This window comes from Schistocerca cancellata, chromosome 2 (assembly GCF_023864275.1).
Source record: "Schistocerca cancellata isolate TAMUIC-IGC-003103 chromosome 2, iqSchCanc2.1, whole genome shotgun sequence".
Taxonomy (NCBI): Eukaryota; Metazoa; Arthropoda; class Insecta; order Orthoptera; family Acrididae; genus Schistocerca; species Schistocerca cancellata.
Window position 1 is genome coordinate 700,247,056 of NC_064627.1, and position 19,974 is coordinate 700,267,029.

Consider the following 19,974-nt stretch of genomic DNA (forward strand, 5'->3'; position numbering starts at 1 on the left):
TTCTATATGAGGTTTAGTGAACAATTAAGTTCTCCATCTTATGAAATGAACACAAATGTCACTTGGGAAAGAGCAACAAAAAGTAAAAGTGCTGTGCACACGGGAAACAAAAGACTTGACAATAGAGAACTAGATGAACTAGGAAAACCTCTGCTTGAGAGCATATAAACAACGTTTAGTGCATCAAAGCTGTTCCACTACAGACATTTACGAAAAAACAGATGAGAAAATGTTGACTAAAGAACAAATTTGTTGTGTTGCCTGGCTTAAGCGAAAACAGGTAACAATCTTCCATTGCATAGTAAGATTAAAAAACAGTTAAATGTTCATTCTATTACTGACAGTCCCAGAATTGCTTTCTTGTCATCTATAACTCATTTTGGGGTAAATGGAAAATTCGAAGTCAGACTTTTCCTCTAGTGTTCTAGTGTATGTAAAGGTGCATAGTCAATGTGTCCTGTTTCACGCGAAACAGGAGGGCCTCCTGCCGTTAGTCCAGCCTAACTGGAGCCGGCTGGACGAGGCGTCCGACTGCTGGTCACCGGCCCTTACGGTGAACCTCTTGAGCGGCCTTCCAGCTTCAGCTGACGCTGAAGCGTCTCACGTCAGCAGTACAAGCAAGGTGAACATAGGAGGGCTGCATCGAAATCCTTGGTGTTTCCTGGCATTTTGCAAAACTCTTCCTGGGTGTGCCCTTACGTTTCAGTGGACCACTCGGGTTTTGAAGCCTTCCAATTGAATCATTTGTACATCAATTGCCTGTAACTGATACTCACTCATCCTCTCTCTCTCTCTCTCTCTCTCTCTCTCTCACACACACACACACACGCACACACACACACACACACATTGACGAAGCCCTACCAGAGCTTTGGCTCTTCTGTTCAGCTCCATCGCTAATCTGCAACCCTCTGCATTGTCAATCTCGTCTGCGAAGGACTAGGTTATCACTCTCTGGTGAGATGTTTACATTTACATTTAAATTTACATTTATACTCCGCAAGCCACCCAACGGTGTGTGGCGGAGGGCACTTTACGTGCCACTGTCATTATCTCCCTTTCCTGTTCCAGTCGCGTATGGTTCGCGGGAAGAACGACTGTCTGAAAGCCTCTGTGCGCGCTCTAATCTCTCTAATTTTACATTCGTGATCTCCTCGGGAGGTATAAGTAGGGGGAAGCAATATATTCGATACCTCATCCAGAAACGCACCCTCTCGAAACCTGGCGAGCAAGCTACACCGCGATGCAGAGCGCCTCTCTTGCAGGGTCTGCCACTTGAGTTTGTTAAACATCTCCGTAACGCTATCACGCTTACCAAATAACCCTGTGACGAAACGCGCCGCTCTTCTTTGGATCTTCTCTATCTCCTCCGTCAACCCGATCTGGTACGGATCCCACACTGATGAGCAATACTCAAGTATAGGTCGAACGAGTGCTTTGTAAGCCACCTCCTTTGTTGATGGACTACATTTTCTAAGGACTCTCCCAATGAATCTCAACCTGGTACCCGCCTTACCAACAATTAATTTTATATGATCATTCCACTTCAAATCGTTCCGCACGCATACTCCCAGATATTTTACAGAAGTAACTGCTACCAGTGTTTGTTCCGCTATCATATAATCATACAATAAAGGATCCTTCTTTCTATGTATTCGCAATACATTACATTTGTCTATGTTAAGGGTCAGTTGCCACTCCCTGCACCAAGTGCCTATCCGCTGCAGATCTTCCTGCATTTCGCTACAATTTTCTAATGCTGCAACTTCTCTGTATACTACAGCATCATCCGCGAAAAGCCGCATGGAACTTCCGACACTATCTACTAGGTCATTTATATATATTGTGAAAAGCAATGGTCCCATAACACTCCCCTGTGGCACGCCAGAGGTTACTTTAACGTCTGTAGATGTCTCTCCATTGAGAACAACATGCTGTGTTCTGTTTGCTAAAAACTCTTCAATCCAGCCACACAGCTGGTCTGATATTCCGTAGGCTCTTACTTTGTTTATCAGGCGACAGTGCGGAACTGTATCGAACGCCTTCCGGAAGTCAAGGAAAATGGCATCTACCTGGGAGCCTGTATCTAATATTTTCTGGGTCTCATGAACAAATAAAGCGAGTTGGGTTTCACACGATCGCTGTTTCCGGAATCCATGTTGATTCCTACATAGTAGATTCTGAGTTTCCAAAAACGACATGATACTCGAGCAAAAGACATGGTCTAAAATTCTACAACAGATCGACGTCAGAGAGATAGGTCTATAGTTTTGCGCATCTGCTCGACGACCCTTCTTGAAGACTGGGACTACCTGTGCTCTTTTCCAATCATTTGGAACCTTCTGTTCCTCTAGAGACTTGCGGTACACGGCTGTTAGAAGGGGGGCAAGTTCTTTGGCGTACTCTGTGTAGAATCGAATTGGTATCCCGTCAGGTCCAGTGGACTTTCCTCTGTTGAGTGATTCCAGTTGCTTTTCTATTCCTTGGACACTTATTTCAATGTCAGCCATTTTTTCGTTGGTGCGAGGATTTAGAGAAGGAACTGCAGTGCGGTCTTCCTCTGTGAAACAGCTTTGGAAAAAGGTGTTTAGTATTTCAGTTTTACGCTTGTCATCCTCTGTTTCAATGCCATCATCATCCCGGAGTGTCTGGACATGATGTTTCGAGCCACTTACTGATTTAACGTAAGACCAGAACTTCCTAGGATTTTCTGTCAAGTCGGTACCTAGTATTTTACTTTCGAATTCACTGAACGCTTCACGCATAGCCCTCCTTACGCTAACTTTGACATCGTTTAGCTTCTGTTTGTCTGAGAGGTTTTGGCTGCGTTTAAACTTGGAGTGAAGCTCTCTTTGCTTTCGCAGTAGTTTCCTAACTTTGTTGTTGTACCACGGTGGGTTTTTCCCGTCCCTCACAGTTTTCGTTTAATGTCTCTACAGAACCTTGAATAGACGGAAAATGTTTATGGTGAGGTACTGCGTCGAATTGTCGAATGTGTTGATTTAGGGACAAGTGCTAAAGTTCTCTTTTGAGAGTTGAAACTGTTTAATATATATTTAAGTGACATGACACACTTTCATCCAGTTAAGGTAGCCTCAACTGCTGCTACACAGCGATATACCGCTCAGATCAAATTGATTATCCCTGACAAACTCCAAGGGATTCTATTTTTAACTGAAAAATTATCTTAAAAACGTCAGATCTAAATAAATATGTGTGAAACTCAAGGAACTTTTATTCCAAGAAAAGACAGGATTTGCACACAACACGGTGTTATTAAATGAAAATATTTCGTGGACTGATTTCCACTAAGCACTTTGGAGTTCATTCGGATAAACGCGTTAAGAAATGCATAATGAAAACAACAAATAAAGCAAACAGTATGTTAGCTTCTCTACGTCCTTTAATAAACAGATCATACCCAAACCAGATAAAGAGTGTCTTGCACCATCTTGTAGTCAGAAACAGAAGAAAGTCTTTTACCGTGGCACACGTGACACTTGCAAAAGAACTAAGTTTCTTTAATGCCTGAACAATTTTACCTGTCTTGAAAAAGGAAATATGCTTAGTTTCCAATAAATTCTGTTTCAAAATGTATTTAAGTTGTAACTGGTTTTTATAACACTTTTACTTAATTTGATTTCATTTACTGATTGCTGGTGTGTAGTAGGGTAATAACGTAACAGGTAGACGATTAAATACAGTACTGACAACACTTTCTCGTTTTCGACGCTTTTGTATAACAGTACTTCATTTCTTTCTACACTCCTGGAAATGGAAAAAAGAACACATTGACACCGGTGTGTCAGACCCACCATACTTGCTCCGGACTCTGCGAGAGGGCTGTACAAGCAATGATCACACGCACGGCACAGCGGACACACCAGGAACCGCGGTGTTGGCCGTCGAATGGCGCTAGCTGCGCAGCATTTGTGCACCGCCGCCGTCAGTGTCAGCCAGTTTGCCGTGGCATACGGAGCTCCATCGCAGTCTTTAACACTGGTAGCATGCCGCGACAGCGTGGACGTGAACCGTATGTGCAGTTGACGGACTTTGAGCGAGGGCGTATAGTGGGCATGCGGGAGGCCCGGTGGACGTACCGCCGCATTGCTCAACACGTGGGGCGTGAGGTCTCCACAGTACATCGATGTTGTCGCCAGTGGTCGGCGGAAGGTGCACGTGCCCGTCGACCTGGGACCGGACCGCAGCGACGCACGGATGTACGCCAAGACCGTAGGATCCTACGCAGTGCCGTAGGGGACCGCACCGCCACTTCCCAGCAAATTAGGGACACTGTTGCTCCTGGGGTATCGGCGAGGACCATTCGCAACCGTCTCCATGAAGCTGGGCTACGGTCCCGCACACCGTTAGGCCGTCTTCCGCTCACGCCCCAACATCGTGCAGCCCGCCTCCAGTGGTGTCGCGACAGGCGTGAATGGAGGGACGAATGGAGACGTGTCGTCTTCAGCGATGAGAGTCGCTTCTGCCTTGGTGCCAATGATGGTCGTATGCGTGTTTGGCGCCGTGCAGGTGAGCGCCACAATGAGGACAGCATACGACCGAGGCACACAGGGCCAACACCCGGCATCATGGTGTGGGGAGCGATCTCCTACACTGGCCGTACACCACTGGTGATCGTCGAGGGGACACTGAATAGTGCACGGTACATCCAAACCGTCATCGAACCCATCGTTCTACCATTCCTAGACCGGCAAGGTTACTTGCTGTTCCAACAGGACAATGCACGTCCGCATGTATCCTGTGCCACCCAACGTGCTCTAGAAGGTGTAAGTCAACTACCCTGGCCAGCAAGATCTCCGGATCTGTCCCCCATTGAGCATGTTTGGGACTGGATGAAGCGTCGTCTCACGTGGTCTGCACGTCCAGCACGAACGCTAGTCCAACTGAGGCGCCAGGTGGAAATGGCATGGCAAGCCGTTCCACAGGACTACATCCAGCATCTCTACGATCGTCTCCATGGGAGAATAGCAGCCTGCATTGCTGCGAAAGGTGGATATACACTGTACTAGTGCCGACATTGTGCATGCTCTGTTGCCTGTGTCTATGTGCCTGTGGTTCTGTCAGTGTGATCATGTGATGCATCTGACCTCAGGAATGTGTCAATAAAGTTTCCCCTTCCTGGGACAATGAATTCACGGTGTTCTTATTTCAATTTCCAGGAGTGTAGTAACATGACAATGTTGCGCCTTGGAACATGTTTCGACGTTGGGGTAAATTTTAATTCCGAGGAGCAGTTATGTAATTTCAAAAAAGGACTGTGGCACATGAAAAGTGAATGTCAACATTCAAAATTGGAATAAGAAAATAAATTAAATTTTCATTACAGGGCTGGCTAGATGCGAGTGTCTGAGGAGTGTACTAAGGTGCAGCACTCTTCCCTATCCACAAACGTTAACAAAATCCAGACTTTCCAATAAAAGACACTACGATTAATTTTAAATGCCCCACCGTTTGTAAGAATTTCGGCAGTTAATAATAACCTAAAAACAAATTCACAATTACTTACGAATAAGAACCGATGCAGAAACGACTCGCTCCATATCTAAAAGGAATTACAGCTAACTACCCCACTCGGCCAACGTACAAATTCGTCAAATATCCAACTAGACATCCATGATCAAGAAAGTAATAAAGTTTCGAAACTGGGAACGTTACCACTTGAGAAGGAAAACATCAAAAAAATACTATACATATACGCGTGATCATGTATGTTGGAAAGTCATGGAACATGTAAGTAATAATTATTAGTTGTAGTAGTGGAGGGTCTTGTCTTTGTAAAGTTCCCATTGTTTAAAAGTATTTATGCATTGGTCAAATTGTAATATTTACTTGAATCTGTTTTATAGTTATCTCTACCACGTCACTTTATTGAGACTTTGTTGACTACATGGTAAATGTTTGGCTCTATATCTGTGACGTGTTAGTCATACAAAGTATTTTGTGTAATTGTATGTCACCTATGGGTCAGAGCCCCACGAAAGTGAAATAAAAAAGTTCCTGGTGGCAAGCACAAAGACAGTGTAAAGCGGCGCTACGTGTCAGCAAACACCTATTAGCGTGATCGTTGCAAATGAAGCCTTGGTTTTGCAGCCACCGCTTTCTGCAGTAGCTTGCGTGTGTCCCAGCGAACGGCGCCTGGTCGGGGCAGATTCGGTGTCAGACTGACTCTGTCCCGTCTCTTGATGTGTGGCACCCTTCGAACAAGGTGCCCGCTTCGACAGCTCTGCCGCCCCCCGTCCAACGTTGCGCGAATAATTGTTTTATTATTACTTGTACTGCCCTAAACTACGCAAGCTAATTACTGTAGACGCTTAACACGTCCTCTTTTATGCCATCGAGCACAGTTATGCAATGATAGACGCTGAACCAGTAGTCGGGAGGGCAGCGGTTCAAAACCCAGTTAGTTCATTGTCCGTCCAGATTTAGGTTCTCTAAGGTTTCCCTAAGTGGCTTAAGGCAAGTTGCTTTGAGAATAACACGGACCATTTCTTTGTTTATCCTTCGTTAAAATCGAGCTTTTTTTCCATTGACGAGACGTTAAACCCTAACATTCCTTCCATTTTTCTGTCATCTCAGTGCTTCGTTGTGGTAGCATCGCTCATTTGCTTTACTTCTATCGATTTATCGTTTATTTTATGTCTGACCAAGTGCTTTTACTTATACTGCAAGACGAAAAAAATCGCAACACCAAGGAGTTGTGCAACGCAAATGGAAGTTGGTAGGCGTGTCTATTTAAATTTCGCGCCAGTCGCATTAGAGTGGCAGTAGTAGCGCCACTATAAGGATGCAAATGAGGTTTGATTTAAATAGACGCTGTAATGGCAGTGAGAGTTAGCTACCTTTGAAATTGGACGTGGTGGGTTGATGTTAGTCAAGAATGCCTTTAAGCTGACAAAGATGCCACTATCAACACCTCACTGGGTTTGAACGAGGTCGTGGAATAGGCCTACGGGAAGCTGGGTAGATGTTCCTTCTGCGATGTTGCAGAAAGACGTGGCAGGAATGTATGTACTGTAGATGATTTTTAGCAGTATGGTCACAAGAATGTACTGTCGCGAGAGGGCCAAATGGTACTACCAAGAGGGAAGACCACAATGTTCGACATACGGCTCTGGAGCATCGTACTGCATCTGTTGCAGCAATTCGAGCAGCTGTTGGCACCACGGTGACACAATGAACTGTTGCTTATTAACAGATAACTGATGTGCGAAAACTCCGAGCCATGCGCCCTGTAGCTTTAATTTCACTGACCCCAAACCACCGCCATTTGCCACTTCAGTGGTGTGAAGAGAAAGCTCGTTAGAGGACAAGATGGAGGTCTGTTGTGTTTTCTGGTGACAGCTGGTTCTGCCTCTGTGCCACCGATGGCCGAGTGTTGGTTAGAAGGAGGCCACTTGAGGGCCTGCGAACAACCTTTATGCGTGATGCACACACTCGACCTACACCAGGAGAAAATGGAATGAAATGATCGTGTGGTATTGTTGGCCCGGAGGCAGTTCGGCCGCACGAGTGCAAGTCTTTTTTCAGTCGACGCCACACAGTGCGACTTGCGTGCCGGTGATGAGGATGAAATGATGATGAGGGCAACACAACACCCAGTCCACGAGCGGAGAAAATTTCCCACCCGGTAGGGAATCGAACCAGGGCCCGCTGCATGGTAGGCAAGCACGTTCCACTGCGATGAGCAGGAGTTATGGTCTGGGGTACGATTTAGTATGACAGCAGGAGCACTCTCGTGGTTGTCCCACATACCGTGACTGCCAGTTTGTACATCAGTCTGGTGATTCGACCTGCTGTGCTGCCATTCAAGAGTTGCATTTCAGGGAGTGTTTTCCAACAGGATCACGCTCGCCCACATACCGCTGTTGTAACCCAAAACGCTCTACAGAGTGTCGGCGTGTTGTCATTCCCTGTTCGACCGCCAGGCCTGTCTCTAATCCAGCACGTATGGGACATCATCGGACAACTCCTGCGTCGTCCACAAACAGCATTAATCGTCCCTGTCTTGAGCGGCTTGGTGCAACAGACATAGAACCCCCAAACTGGATATCTGGCGTCTGTACAACAACATGCATGCACGTTTGCATGCTTGCATTCAACATTCTGGCGGTTACACCGATTTTTAATATACTATCGTGTCACATCCGCAATGCTTACCTTGCAAAGTTAATCACTTAAATATTTTATCCAGACAAATGTATTCCCGGAATTTCATTACTCTAGATTAATTACGTTTTGGTGTTACGATTTTGTTTCCTTCAGTGTAGTTTTCGCCATCAGTTACCTATTACTAAGCCCTTTTGGTTACGTATCGTAAAAAGTCACGCACTTACATAAACTTCTCCGTGTGAAACCCAATAACAGTATCGGTAATTATCTAACACAGTCAAACTGTATAATTGTAAAAAACAACGTAGAAGGAAAAATTGTAGGATTAAGAATAACTTTGCACTTACATAGTCGAGACTTGTCAAAGAAAAGATCGTTGTGGAACTAGTGTGTTGACAACGTAACACAGTGAGCGCTTCCAACACCTCAAAATTTATGCCTCTAGCTTCAATGGCAACGCTGAACAGCAGGCAGGTCGAGGCTTACACAAGTTTCCTCGCCTGAAAATTCTTGTATAGGTGATAGTACTCCAGTCAGTAGAGAGAAGGGGCGTTGATTCGCGCTCTTATAGCATGGGACGTATTTTGTTAACCATGAATTAAAGAAAAAACAATTTTTGGTATCCATAACGGTGAGGAGATTGTTACTTGCTAGCAGAATAATTCCGTTGGTATTCGCTGCACTGTTGTACAGATTTGCCACCAATATAACATGTTAGTAGGTGAGGATACTTCCGATAGGTTATCGAAATCGAGCTGTACATGTACGAAAATGAACGCAGTAGCAACTTACGCTCACGTCCACGGACGCCGCACCTTTCACAACAGCAGGTGGTGTGTGTTACCTTTCCGCAGCCCACAGGCCCTACGACAGCGCACAGCTGGCCGGGTAAGACGGTGAGGTTGAGGCCGCAGAGGACGTCGGCGCCGCCGTCCCACGTGGCCGACACGTGCTGCAGACTCAGCTCTCCCGTGGCGGCGTCCTGGCTGGAGTGCTCCACGCTGGCCTCTGGCTTCAGGAGGAACTCCTGAGGGCAGCACAACAACAGAACACCCGCCTTGTGTGTAACGTAGAACGGAAACTAATGTATCTGAACATAGAGGACAAATTCCTCTGAGTAAAGGAAGTGAACCTCAGAAGTAGTGGAAAATCTGTCCTGAGAACCATTCGAAGAACGATTACACTTCAAAAACTAGTGATGCACAGCTCACATAAGGGAGGGATCCATGCTCGAATTTCTGTGTGGCACACAGAACTTGGTCGCATAAAATCGAAAAAATGGTTATCTCACGAACTTCCCATCTACAAAATCTTAAACCTTGATGTTGCACGAGATATTTAAAATACATTGTACCTCTGACATTGTGCATCCTTAGAGATTCAGAATTCAAGATTAAAAGTAATTATATTATAAAACAGAGGAAATTTTCCACGTCCTATTTCGCACAGTAAATAACGCACAAAAATAATTTTACCTGACACACACCTTTCAGTGGTTTAGGAACTATATGTTAATGAGCATCTATATTAGAATATCCTTTTTCACTCTAAAGATGAGTTATTCGGTTTTACATAACAGAGTGTACATAAATATTAAAAATGTATATGGAGTACTAAATTCTTATCTGACTCCTCTGTCTGCCGTGATAGCGTTTCAACCTGAGACTTGTATACAGGGTGTTACAAAAAGGTACGGCCAAACTTTCAGTTAACATTCCTCACACACAAATAAAGAAAAAATGTTATGTGGACATGTGTCCGGAAACGCTTAATTTCCATGTTAGAGCTCATTTTAGTTTCCTCAGTATGTACTGTACTTCCTCGATTCACCGCCATGATTTCATACGGGATACTCTACCTGTGCTGCTAGAACATGTGCCTTTACAAGTACGACACAACATGTGGTTCATTCTCGATGGAGCTCCTGCACATTTCAGTTGAAATGTTCGTACGCTTCTCAACAACAGATTCGGTGACCGATGGACTGGTAGAGGCGGACCAATTCCATGGCCTCCACGCTCTCCTGACCTCAACCCTCTTGACTGTCATTTATGGGGGGCATTTGAAAGCTCTTGTCTACGCAACCCCGGTACCAAATGTAGAGACTCTTCGTACTCGTATTGTGGACGGCTGTGATACAATACGCCATTCTCCAGGTCTGCATCAGCGCATCGGGGATTCCATGCTACGGAGGGTGGATGCATGTATCCTCGCTAACGGAGGACATTTTGAACATTTCCTGTAACAAAGTGTTTGAAGGCACGCTGGTACGTTCTGTTGCTGTGTGTTTCCATTCCATGATTAATGTGATTTGAAGAGAAGTAATAAAATGAGCTCTAACATGGAATGTAAGCGTTTCCGCACACATGTCCACATAACATATTTTCTTTCTTTGTGTGTGAGGAATGTTTCCTGAAACTTTGGCCGTACCTTTATGTAACACGCTGTATAGAGAATTACTTGTTGCTATGTTATTACAGAAAGTTCTTGAAATAGATAAATATAGATACATGTAAATTAATGCAGATCAATAGGAACAAGAATCCCGTAATGTTTGAATACTCCATTAGTAGTGTAGCGCTTGACACAGTCACGTCGATTAAATATTTGGGCGTAACACTGCAGAGTGATATGAAGTGGGACAAGCATGTAATGGCAGTCGTGGGGAAGGCGGATAGTCGTCTTCGGTTCATTGGTAAAATTTTGGGAAGATGTGGTTCATCTGTAAAGGAGACCGCTTATACAACACTAATACGACCTATTCTTGAGTACTGCTCGAGCGTTTGGGATCCCAATCAGGTCAGATTGAGGGAGGACATAAAAGTAATTCAGAGGCGAGCTGCTAAATTTGTTACTGGTAGGTTTGATCATCACGCGAGAGTTACGGAAATGCATCAGGAACTCGGGTGGGAGTCTCTAGAGGAAAGGAGGCGTTCTTTTCGTGAATGGCTACTGAGGAAATTTAGAGAACCAGCATCTGAGGCTGACTGCAGTACAATTTTAGTGCCGTCAACTTACATTTCGCGGAAATACCACAAAGATAAGATAAGACAGATTAGGGCTCGTACAGAGGCATATAGGCAGTCATTTTTCCCTCGTTCTGTTTGGGAGTGGAACAGGGAGAGAAGATGCTAGTTGTGGTACGGGGTACCCTCCGCCACGCACCGTATTGTGGATTGCGGAGTATGTATGTATGTAGAAATATTTGTTGTATATAGATCATAGTTGTTTTTCTTTATAACAAGTCATTGCACATCCTACAACGGTATTCAGTGTTTTTCCGAGTTAATTAATGCTAAAAATAATTTCTCTTTTTTACACTATATAAATGTAAACTTGCTTTGAACCATCTCAGTACTTGTGTCAATGTATAGTCAAATTAGCAATCATGTGCCACATGCGAAGGGCTATAAAATTAACCAATTTCATGTGGTCTCTATGGGAACAATAATTTTATATTTAAAGCTAATCAAATTTGCAAATAATAATTTTCTGTTTCATTTCAGTAGTATGAGATGATGGAAATAGACGTTTCTTTAAATATTTGATTGTAAATAGTAGAATGTTTAGAGTGAACAGAAAACGATTTGTGAAATTTCGATACGTATCTGAAAGCGCCGTAGTAAATGGGCTCATAGGAATACGTCAGAGATATAGTTTGTAATTGTGCGATGGCGAGTGCTGAGAGAACCAGGCAGTCTCAGGATGGCGATGGACGGGAGCAGATATGAGGTTCGCTGGTGGTGGCGGCGTAGTCAGGTACCACGAAACAGCCACATCTTACTTTTATAGACGACGTCACTTGAGCGCACGGACTCCATCGCAGTCAGAGTATAAAACACTTATTTGTTTTCTTTGATATGCCACAAATGGTTCTGGAAGATACACCAGTGTAACGTTCTTCTTGTATAATTCGATATGAACAAACTCACTATGTTTCTTATATAATGCATTCTCTTGCCACGAAGATCAGTTATACTAGATGTGAGACACATTACTCGTCACAACTACTCCTTCTATTATAATGACATAAGTTCTACTCCAGAAACGACCATTAGAGATGTCGTGTGTACTCTCACCATAATGTCTTCATACCGTACTGTCCTGCTTGACGTTATTCTTACTGCTATTGGTATGGTATATTTTGACTGGCTGCTGTTGCCATTGCATCCTATAGAGTTAGATATTCACTGAATTTTCTGGTGTCATTCATTACATAGGGGGTATTGGATGATTAAACGTCCATTAAATTCAGAAATGATGTCCATTGTCAACATCGCTACGAGGTGTGACCCAATATTCACGCTCTTGCAGTCGTTGCAGCATTGAAGCAAACAGACTTTGAAAATCATCATAAAGAGTTTCTGACAATGGCTGTGTCGTACAAGATTGAGGGCCGGAGTCCGGTACAGAACAGCACATTTCCCGTCGTGTAAAAGGCACGCTGAATATAACGAAACAAGAGCAAGGGGGAGGGGCCTAGTTACATACTAATTACTTACAATAAAAGAATATAAACACTAATGTGAAACAATACAAAAACAATTTTCTATCAAAAGTGTGTCATAGCCCAGAGTCTACGTGCGTCATTGGAAGTACGAGTAAATTGTAACCTCATATCTACGCTCATTAGTTAGGCTACACAACATAAAACGAATACATAAAATTTTTACATATGAGAGGGAAACTAAAACATGTAATAATTACATAAAAGAAAACAGCATAAACTAAATACATCTAGTAATATGATTGCATTCCAGCAAAAAGAGAGTTCCTTGGCCCAGAGTCATGCAATCTTTTGAGACTGCGTCAAAACACACACATGCTCACAGTCTAAGGAAAACACATGTGAGTAATGTAGCAAAAAGTCTAACAACACGAATAGAGCCCGACGCCGCCAAGGGCGCTAACAAGCGGAGTATAAAAATATATACAGGGTAAGTCACTAACTACTGCCACCAAGAATAACTCCGAACGTATGATAGGAGCTGAAAAGTTTGTAGGACAACGGGGGCCCTAATATGACGTTGGTTTTTGTGTTGCTAGTAGGCGTCGCGTTAGAGATACAAAAGTCAACTTTGTTTTTTTGAATGGGATGCTATAGTTGTTACTTATTTTCTGATAGCGGCTGTCGAGACGAATCCCGTGATGTGTAACAGTAAGGTCTTTGAACGTCAACGAAGGTCCCAAAGGTAGCATGAACGTCCATTTACAGAAGGTGTTCGAAGTGATGGCCATTGGTATCAATGCAGTGCTGCAATCTTCTTATCAGGGATTGAGCAGTATTTCTTGTCACTTCGGCACTTACAGAACTACATGCTCCGACAATTCTCTCTCGCATATCTTCAGGTGTTGTTGGAACGTCTGTATAAACAATGTCTTTTACGAATCCCCACAAGAAAAAAGCCAGAGGTGTCAAGTCTGGCGAACGAGCCAGCCACGACACTTCTCCTCCAAGACCAATTAAACGATTTGGGAATTGTCTCTGCAACTCATTTCTAGCAATAAGCGAAAAATATGCCGGACGCCCATCGTGTTGATACCACATTCTGTCCCTTGTTCCTAAAGGTATTTCTTCCACTAACAGAACTAATGTTTCTTGCAGGAGTGTGGTGTGCTTCATACTATTAAGATTTCCTTCGATGAAATAGGGGCCTGTAATTCTGTCCTCCAGAATCTATGGCGTTGCAGAACACGAACGACACTACTCGGACTCATGGCATATTCCCTTGCGATCTGACGCGAACGAACACAAGGAAAAAAATTGGAAATTTGTGGTAAGGTCATCGGTCCCTAAGCCTACACACTACTTAATTTAACTTAAACTTATACTATGGACAACGCACACCCAAGCCCTATGGAGGACTCGAACCTAGTAATTCCTTTGCCGGATATGTTTCTGATGCGTTAAAGATGCTGTTGTACTCAATTTATCATACACGTATTTAAATGTGCCACGTGTAGTTTGAGTACGTTGAGGATATCTTTCAGCGTATAAGTCTCTAGTTCTCACTGAATTTCGTTTGCGTACTCCGTAAATGAAAAGCATATCGACTTGTTCCTCGAAGGAATATATCATTCAGATTCGCTTTATTCAACGATTCTAGTCTTATCGTTCCTATTAGTGTTGTATTGTGAAACCCTCGAATGGTGTTTACGTGTCAATGGCACGTTAGATGGATACGCTGTATTCGGCGAATGTTTACTGTTTGCACGATATACGAGAGAGAATTGTCAGTGCATGTGCTTCGATAAGTGCCGAAATGATAAGGAATACCAGTCAATCCATGATAAAAAGACTGCAGCACTGCACTGATGTCAATGGTCATCACTTCGAACACCTTCTGTAAATGGACGTTCATGCCACCTTTGTGACATTCGTTGACCTTCAAAGACCTTTCTGTAACACATCATTGGATTCGTCTCGATAACCGCTATCATGAAATAAGTACGAAACTATACATCCTATTTAGAAAACAAAGTTGATTTTCATATCTCTGACACGACCCCAACTAGTAACAAAAAATCAGTGTCATTTATGGCCCCCATTGTCTCATGCAACATTTGTTCCACAAACTTTTCAGCTACTATCATACTTTCGGAGTTTTTCTAGGTGGCAGTAGTTAGTTACCACTCTGTATATGAGGAAGTCGTAGCCCGAAGCCTACACACATCAGTGGAAGTGAATAGTAGAACGATAAGTATGTTCGTGAACTAGTCGAAACAATACAAAAATACAAAAATTACTGAAACAGTGAAGACGCGTCGGTGATACCAAGTTGGGCCAAATAAAGACAAGTTCACTGGATCTGGGGTGGACGTGATGAGGGGTAATTGTCCTCATTTTTACATTAGTCATACAGGTCGTTTCTTTGAAACCAGGTAGATGGTTCAAATGGCTCTAAGCAGTAGGGGACTTCATATCTGAGGTCATCAATCCCCTCGACTTAGAACTACTTAAACCTAACTAACCTAAAGACATCACACACATCCATGCCCGAGGCGCCTAAAAACCGCTCGGCCACAGCGGCTGGCAAACCAGGTAGAGAGAACGTACTAATTATCAGAATAGGACAGTTTTTTGAGTACATTTAAGTGCACCTCATCCTCAACGATCAGCGCGATTTTAATCAAGGTTAGTTTTTCAACAATTTTCATGATCACTCATAAACATTCTTGTTTATTACATGTATCTCCGCTGCCTACACAGCTTCTATACAATTTCAGTCATCCAGTGTACTTAGACATCTGGCTTCTTAGACATCTGGCTTACTTACAGAAGACACAGACGTCGGGCTACGAAACGAGTCGGATGGACTTCTGTTACAGTACTCACATCTGTTTATCCTTACTCAATCTGTGAGCATAGATGTGTGCTATGACACATTCCAAAGGATTATATAACTCTGTGTCATGAAACACTCTTTTTGTTGGAATGCAACCTCAGTATTAATTTTACTACCGTTTACGCTGTTTTCTTTTTGTGTTATTGTGACATGTTTTTCTTTCCTTCTTATGCTTACAACGTTTCAGCGTTCATTTTATATTGTGCAATCTAGCTAATGAGCTGAGATATTAGGTTACGATTTACTACCAATGATGAACATAGGCTCTGGACTCTGACACACTTTTGATGGAATAAGGTTTCTGTATTCTTTCACGTTAGTGTCTGTATTCTTTACTCGTAAATAATTACTGTATAAGAAGTTCCCCTATCTTTCTTATTTTGTATTATCCATTACATACTGGACATTATTACATTATTAAATTTAATTACATTGATAAATTTTTTCTCCCATTGAATTTGCTTGCACATTTGCATGTCTTGTTCAAAACATTATTTGTGCTTTTAAGACATAAATTTCATCGTTTTGTAACTTCTTTTATATTTTCTTCATTTATTGTATTTCTTTACTTATGTTTCTTATTTTTTAATTATTTCCACCCGACTGCGACTTGCCGGCAGTTCATTTCCCTGCGAGCATGAGCGCGGGCACGCACACACACAAGCACACACACACACACACAGTATAATTATTGCTCTGAACTCACCACATAGTACATGTTGTTGACGGATTACTGGAGTAATAAGACTGTTTACGGAGTATTATGAGCTGATGATTTTTTGTAAGAAAGGTTTGTTCTTCATCCGCTTACGGTGGACTTATTGAACGTTGTGTCACGTTTTTATTGCTTCGAATGTTTATTTTTAAGGTTTTTCTTACATAATGTTTCATCTCAATATGTGAGCTATAGCCCTGTTGATGACTGATGACAGCGTGTGAAATCTCACGATGAAATATCGCACTCCAATGGACAACTGGTATGTGTTGAACTCGTTTATATTTTTTTATAATTTTAATTCATTGTTCATCATTCTCCGACCTGAAGTGCAATATTCGGTTTCAGTTTAAGACCCGAGCATGGTTGAATATGTAATCGAATCTAGTAATCATTGAATATTATACAATTTCGATTAGGACAGTTAAAAGAGTTTTTCCAGAATTTTTTAGCTTCATTAATCTTTTTAAATCCCTTATCTTCTTCCTGATTATTTTATGATGTAATGGTAATACGAAAACTATAGCCTCCGATTATTAAATAAATGTAGCAGAGTGGACGAACGAAAAGCTCGCAGAGAAATCTAACAAGGTGGAGAGAGACACAGTGAAAATAATTTCCAACCAATCTACATGTCGTGCAAACTGTTAAGTACTCTCATTCCTATCACTACAGCGGACGTAATCACTGCTTATGTCTCTGATAACGGCACAGCGAATATAGGAAAACTTATCAAAATAAATAATTGAATTTTAATACTTCTTTAATTCTTCATCATAAATTCTTAACTTCGGCAATTGATTTTCGTCCACCCCTTTCAATAACGTGTAATTATTATATTGTTTTTAATTAATATCTCAATAGTGCATGAGAAACATTAGTTTCCGAAATATTATTAATAAAATAAACACCACCGAGCACATTTACGTAAAAATTCTCTAAATTCTAGAAACAGCATTTAAATTTCATTAATTCCGCATTGTGCGTTACATGTTGTATCTGTTCACTGTGTTGTGGAGTCAACTGTCGACACATATTCGTGCCAATAAAGAGTGATATCAAGCTTGCAGTTACAGATAAAACATGAATGAAAATACTCATAGTAAAGTAGCAGGTGTAAATAAGTTTACTTTCTGTAACATTGGTCATTAAGTTCAAAACTTTCCATTTGCAGCCTTCAGAAATTTTCACATTTTGAGATTCGCTATGTTGGAGATTGGGTGTTATAAAAGAATATACAGTAATACTTTCATGACGAGTGAAAACGCGGAGTATTGAGAGTAATTCACAATATGCATGGTGACGCTAGTGAAATTTCTACGCCGCTAAGGAGGATACGGCAGGTACAACTGTGGCGTCTTCCCCGAACAACTGGTATAAAAATAAACCTTAATTTCATCGTAAATATTACGTATAACATTCGAAAGGAACAAGACCCACCTGTTCACTACATACATCGCATGTTGAGGAAAAGGCTTCGATTTCCTGTTTGATTATTTCATAGTTTTCCTAAATCATATCAATCCAATGGCAGAAACTTTTCTTCTATAAAGCTGTTGCCAAGCTAAAAACTTTCCTCGTGAAATTAATTTGACTGCGTTTTAATAATTCTGCGTAATGGGGACATAAAATTCCAACTCTTCCATCTATGTGGATCTGATCGCTTTAAAACAACAACATCAGAGTTGCTCAGCAGGAAATACCAATCAAACGCGCACTTTGGGGGAAGCTTCCTTTCGTGTTATATCTCAGAATCTTATCAAACGCCTATTTTATTTAACGTTGTGGCATGAAACAGGTTTTCTTTAATACCTAGCAGCTTAAGAGAATACTGAAATACTGGTAGACATGTGTTCATATCCTTTAACCGAGGTGACTTTGTGATAAAAGGGAGGGGATGACATTCTGAACATATTTTCGTTTCTTTTAACGGAACAGATTCTTGGCATTGCTCTCAAACAGGAATGCAGTGTTTTAGAGAGACTAGTGCACCACAAGGATTGGCTTCATACCTTATAACAATGGTACATTGTTGTTAAGCACTTGTGTCTAGGTATGAAACCTGTTCTTCGTTGAAAAGGTTTGCTTGTGTAGCTCACTTAATGACCTGCTGTAGGCGTGAGTGAAAGTGTTAAGAGAATAGTTCATTGTAGATAATTGTATGTCAGATTTTGTTCACATTTATCCGTTTCTCGTACATGTTCCGAAATGCTGTTTTAAAGCGACTTCTGTAGTGATATTTTATTTGAAATGGGTATTATAGTTACAAACAAAATGTTGCTAGAAAAGAAAATTGGGATACTCAGAAGAAACTACCAGTGGTGGCGGTTCATCATTACTAAAGGACGAGTTTCCAAGACTCCTTAATAATGTGGTAGAGACCTTGGCAAAATAAAAGAGAAAACCTAGAATTCAGGCTCCCGGACGGCTGGGAGACATCCATTGAACAGGGTAGAAGCCTGGTTCCCTTTTCGAAGAGAGTTCAATCCTTAATGTAATTAGTAATGCTTACTTCTAGGAGATTAAGAGAATACGTCTTCACGCACTCAAAGAAGAATTGTGCCAAGACACAGGAAAAGGACTGTATTACAGAGGCTAGGTCCTGGAGTGACATGTGTAGGTTGCTACGACACAAATAAAATGAGAAATAGTTCCCGGCATGGACCTCTTAATGGAACCAGTTATATGAAAAAATTCTTCAGAAAAAGTTGTAAATTCTCTGTAGGTGACACTGATTACAATGGAGGGATGAGTTTTGTTGAGGTGATGGCAACAGCTTAGTCACTGTAGCGGAACTAAACGACTTACCTACAAATTATGTTAGTCGAGGGATGGGTGCTGTAGTTCGTTGTAATGGAAAATTTTGCAATGATTAGCTGGCAGCATGAACAGCAAATGGATATAGCTCTTGTGCAATGGCAGGAAATGAAAAATACTATACATAGCTTGAGAGACGAGATGAATATTTTCCAGATATTTTCTCCTAATAAAACTGGCATAAAAGTTAGACAGGTGTGACGTATTTGAAGTGCCTCAAGTGGCAATACAAAAGAGGAACTTTTAACTGTCAGAGGATATTATTCCATCAGTGAATCTATGTGTACTAAGTTTGTGAATCACAGTCCATCAGTTTTTCTCAAAGCTGAGAATTTCTACAAAATAGGAAAACCCCAAAACTGTCACATAGCCATTTATATTTACGGTTCGTCTGAAACTTAAACTATCTAACCTTATCATTCCTAAAGCCATCAATGTTACTATGACCGACGAAGCTTCCACATTTTTGCATTTCATATGTCAGGCAATATACAGTATGTATGTCATGAATAAATTACTGTGTGTATCCTCGGAGCGTGGACCTATGCATAAGAACTATATTCAACAATGATTAGTGAAGACTTTGGCTCACAAGCACTATTCCTTTCTCTTGTGTCGTATTCTAGAATGTTTGCAGTTTGTTACCATGACAATCACTCATTATCATGTCTGTCAGTGCTGGAGAGAATCGCATGTATGCCTTAGCATCTAACGAACAGAAATTCGGTATACTAGGGGTGCTGGTAAGTGTTGAGGAGAGCTGGCAGACACCTGGCCTGCGCTTACCTGAATACGGTGGGCGGACACACGTGCCTCCTGCAGAGCGGACATACTGAGTGGCACCCACAGGGCCAGAGACGAGTTGAGCACGTTGTAGAACTGAGAGATTGCGAAAATCTGAAACATACGAGAAGAAATGCAGGCCCTTGCAGGCAGAGGTATTCGAAGTAATTCGGAGCTAAAACG

The 19,974-nt window shown here is 42.0% G+C and overlaps 1 protein-coding gene across 2 annotated transcripts in view; it reads right to left on the bottom strand.

Annotated features, from left to right (window-relative positions):
• Positions 1-19,974, bottom strand: part of LOC126162480 (ATP-binding cassette sub-family C member 4-like) — a 203,846-nt gene that overhangs the window by 111,817 nt on the left and 72,055 nt on the right. For both annotated transcript variants that reach the window (XM_049919023.1, XM_049919022.1), the window contains exons 9-10: positions 19,795-19,905; positions 8,975-9,157 (exon numbers count right to left, since the gene is read on the bottom strand). In XM_049919023.1, coding sequence (XP_049774980.1) covers positions 8,975-9,157; positions 19,795-19,905 — 294 coding nt within the window. The remainder of the gene's footprint in view (positions 1-8,974; positions 9,158-19,794; positions 19,906-19,974) is intronic.